Source organism: Cryptotermes secundus, unplaced genomic scaffold (genome assembly GCF_002891405.2).
Source record: "Cryptotermes secundus unplaced genomic scaffold, Csec_1.0 scaffold268, whole genome shotgun sequence".
Lineage (NCBI taxonomy): Eukaryota > Metazoa > Arthropoda > Insecta > Blattodea > Kalotermitidae > Cryptotermes > Cryptotermes secundus.
Window position 1 is genome coordinate 340,487 of NW_019722430.1, and position 4,248 is coordinate 344,734.

General features: G+C 39.0%; 1 protein-coding gene and 1 long non-coding RNA gene across 7 annotated transcripts in view; one reads left to right on the forward strand and one right to left on the reverse strand.

The window, feature by feature from the left end:
* LOC111861341 (dystrobrevin beta) overlaps positions 1-2,638 on the forward strand; it is a 93,726-nt gene extending 91,088 nt beyond the window's left edge. For all 6 annotated transcript variants that reach the window (XM_023845821.2, XM_033750283.1, XM_033750282.1 and 3 more), the window contains 2 exons: positions 592-645; positions 1,591-2,638. In XM_023845821.2, the coding sequence (XP_023701589.1) occupies positions 592-645; positions 1,591-1,731 (195 nt within the window). In that variant the 3' untranslated portion in view covers positions 1,732-2,638. The remainder of the gene's footprint in view (positions 1-591; positions 646-1,590) is intronic.
* The window catches only part of LOC111861342, a 31,083-nt gene that overhangs the window by 12,920 nt on the left and 13,915 nt on the right, over positions 1-4,248 (reverse strand). The gene's annotated exons all lie outside the window — the stretch shown is intronic.

Sequence of the window (4,248 nt, forward strand, 5' to 3'; positions counted from 1 at the left end):
GGACATCATTTCACTCACAGCCTCGTCATAAGCTTCATACAATGTTTTATGAGTTGCTTCTAGCTGTTATCCCAGATTGACACAAAATTTGACACAAGTTCTTTGGCTCTTTGTGGATGCCATATCACAACATGACAAAACAAAAACCACGCAACCATACAAACAGTTATAACACTATGAAATGGCACCCGAGGTGTTCAGAATGAATGCCTGTATGTAGGTTGTAATCAGCCATCAGCCATTCCATATGCATGACTCGTGGTGCTCCACACAGCCATTGTGGGAATTTTGAACCAAACTCATAAATTACATTTTATTTTGATTTATAAATTATATTACCTAATTATATCATGTACCCAAAATTGCATTACTTGAAATATAAAATTTATATTCTTATAGTTCCGTGTTTTCTCCTTGTCTATGAACATGTGTTTAATGCTTTCAGAACTGTAGGAATATTTTCATATTTTTTTTTTTTTTATAATGTGACAGTGGTTATGTAGCTGGGTAACGCACGATTCTTTTTGTAGTTTTAAGTGGAATTTTGAATGACCTAATGAGAAATATTTTGTTTTATGTAATTTTATATAGAATGCAGATGGCAAGGCAGTTGAAGGTGCAGATCTGTATGACCACCAATCGCTTGTAAGTTCTATTCATACTTTTACTTGCTCTTGACTAATGATGATGAATGAATTTAGTCTGTGAAGTGGAACTGAAATATAAGACAGGGACATTTACTCCATATGTCCTAATATTGAACCTGAATTACTGGCCTGTACCAGGCATTGTTAATTCAGCTGCTGTGTAAATGTTGTTACTTATGTCATTTGAATAAGATACAAGAAGTCTGCCAATTCTCCAGTTGTTTCGTGCGGAATAGTGTTACACTGTGCATTGCTGTGGAACTCACATTTAGTGTTCCTCGAATTAAAGTGTTCCCTCATTTAACGTTCAGCTCTGATGATCCTTAGTCAATGAAGTTAGTGTTAAATTACCTCCATTTAAGATTTTCCTCAGTTCAGTCTTCAAATTCAGTGGTCCCCAAAGAAACCTTAACTGGGGCCTAGAACTACTGTGTCTTCAGACTTTGTCCATTGTTTGGTATTCTAATAACTAGAAAAAACAGCGTTTTGGAAACTGGATCTGTTTCCATTCTCAGGTGATGGCAGAGACACCTGCTTTGTTGTGTCCGTTAGAAAGAACTAACCTCAATCAGTGATTAACCCATGTCAGTATAACTACAGCTACATAAATGCATCTGAGATCAGGCTTTGTCAGAGGGAGATGAGAGGAAACTATGCAATAAAAATCGTGATAAAGCATGCACATTCGTGTAACTAGGCTAGATCTTCATTGAGGTTAGTCCTTTCTAAGGGATCAAAACAGAGCAGGTGTCGCCTGCTCACCTGGGGACAGAAATAGATCCAGTTTCCGAAATGTGTTCCCTAGCTATTAGAATACCGGACGATGATCAGAGTCCAAAAACCCAGCAGTCCTAAGTGTTATACGCCATTGTGAGAACCCTTTAGAATCTATTTAAATGGAGGTTTTGCTGTATTCAGACTGACATTGTTGGATGTATTCCAGTCTATTAGACGACGAGTGAGTGGCCTCACAGATGAGGACAGCTACAAAGATGATGAAGATTCATACGTCCGGACAACAGATGATGATGACGGAGGTGGCACAGATTGGGAGGAGGCCATGAAGAGATGGGTAAACCGATAGAATGCAGTGGGCAGCTGGGGGGGGGGCACAGTACAGAGAGCAAGGAGACAGCAGGCGCTATACCACCACTTTATATTGCTTCATGCATTGCAACAGATACAGAATGTTAACAAGAAAACTGAGACTTGCAGTGTGAAGTGCTTCTGTTTCATATTCAGCAGCTTCCTGGTTCAAAATGTAGCTACAAGGCTATTTTCATAGCGCCAAAAATTTATATCGGATCTTCTGGGTTATGACACCATGTGGTCTTGTACCTATGAGGCTGCACTGTTTTGTCACCTGGAAGACAACAGTCCAGAGACATTTTAATCAATTTCTCCTTTAGAAAACATTCCTTAAATATGCTGTGGCCATGTCTTGAGACTTCCTTTGTAGTTCATTATTAGTGGACTGCAATGTAACCTCTGCAGTTGATAGAGCAGCATTAAGTAAATGTATTGTATATTGTAGATACTTAGTTCATAGCTAATCATTCTCACTGACGGTTTACATAGGTTTTATCATTTATGCCAAGTAGAAACAATACTACATTATGAATCAAGCAGTCAAGGTAAGTATTTAATCTGAGAAATTCGCTTTCGTTTTCACATGGTCACAATAACATTAGTCTAGAAGTCACATTCAGCACTTCTATTATCTTACTTTGTCTGGTTGGCACTTCTGGGCTCGTATCTGTAATGCAGAACTTAAATAATCACATGTTTCCTTCATTTCATTGTAGGGTAAGAGCACCTCCATTTGGCCTCTTAAGTTTAAACAGTTGCACCAAGAGTAAAATGTGTTCAGTATGTACAGGACTAGAGTTTTCTTATGCCAGTATGCAAACCAGCAGAAAGTTGAAGAAAGCAGTCTTCTGGGATTTGGCACCGTGTATATGTGGTGTTAACCGACGTTTCAGAGGAACGTATCGCCCCCATCTTCAGGGTAGAAGAAAAAGTATAAGAATTCTGCAAGCGACAACACCATGAGAAACGGTAAAGCAGNGCCTGAGTTTATGGATGTTAACATTTTCATTCCCAGTAACTTGCCTGCTGTTATATTCTGTTACTTCCCCTTGTAGCTGTCATGTGGTTATCACCTCCAGCGTGTGTGTTGAAACACTGGCTGGATGATTGGAAGAGAATATAAGGCCGTACACTGGAAGGGGAAGTGTAACAGCTTGAGGGAAGTTGGTCCATGAACTGCTTTCCACACCCTCAGTAGCTGTTTGCAGTGTTTCACGTAGTGCTATTTTCCTCCTTATCTAACATACATAAATTAAATTCTCAAGTTACCTCAGGCTATCACATGTTACTTTCTTGAGGGGAACATGACTGGAGATATCCCTGAGCTCATGCTTGCTCCTGAGGAATGCCTATTTCACACATTTCATCATTTTGTATTACAGTTCTTGACACCATGTGCATAAATGTGAGAATATCAATTTTGTTAGATAAAGAAGACACTGAACCAAGCATGGTTCTTTGCACTATATTCATTCATTCATCAGTAATCTGTCAAGACGACAGGTCCACAGTCTCTTCCAAAACAGTTCCTCAACTTAATGCGATCTAGAGCTTTCTCCTTCAAATAAGCATCTTCTTACGTCTTCTTCCTCGTCTTCTGGTTCGCATACATGGTGTCTCTGTTTTTGGAAAGAGACTATCCAGGAAAAGTGATAATGTGGTAGCTTTTCCATTTGCTTTCCACATCGCAGTACAACAGCCGTTCAAACCACTCTGGTCACGCCTCTTGCTATACGAACTTGAACCATTTTGAGCATCATTTGCTCTGTGCTTCAAGTCGCTGCTGATGACGCTGCTTCCGGCATCAGTTTTTGGTTTTTGCTGTCTCTCTTCATCTGATGCCTACCCTTTGACCCTATGAGAACAATTTATTTGGCCACTTGACAGTTTTGCTTGCAAAGGGATAGAGAGGGTCAGGCATATATGTTGTGCTGCACACTACAGTCAGATATGTGACTTCTCTTGCAGTTGCTTATTAGTGACTAGTACGAGCACCTACTCATTAAAATTTAATAATTCTGTAACACTGCAAATGTATTTTCATATATTCACCCCTAAACATATACACAGCTGTTAATGTGTGATGTTGAAAAATGGATCCTTTTTTATCATAATTTCAGCATTAACATATTATATTTTATTGTTTTATTCAAACACACCTGATGATGGTCAAAAAATAAGACCGAAACATGTAGTGTAATTAACATAATAAACTGATTGACTTGCTTGTATTGTTTTCACTTGAACTCAATCATTTTATTATAAAATAATCAAACGTTCTTGTGTGATGGTACAAAAAATTTCTTTTTGAAAGTGTGCATGGCTGTTAGGTTTATAGATATACTTACTTACTTACTTATGGAGCTGAGCCCTTCTTGAGAAGGCTGCCACTCAAGAATTTCCCAGCATTTTATGGAACCCGAAGGTTCATTACCGTTTTCACAAGAGCCCTCCACTGGTCCCTATCCGGAGCCAGATCAATCCAATCCATACCATCCCATCCTCTCTCTCT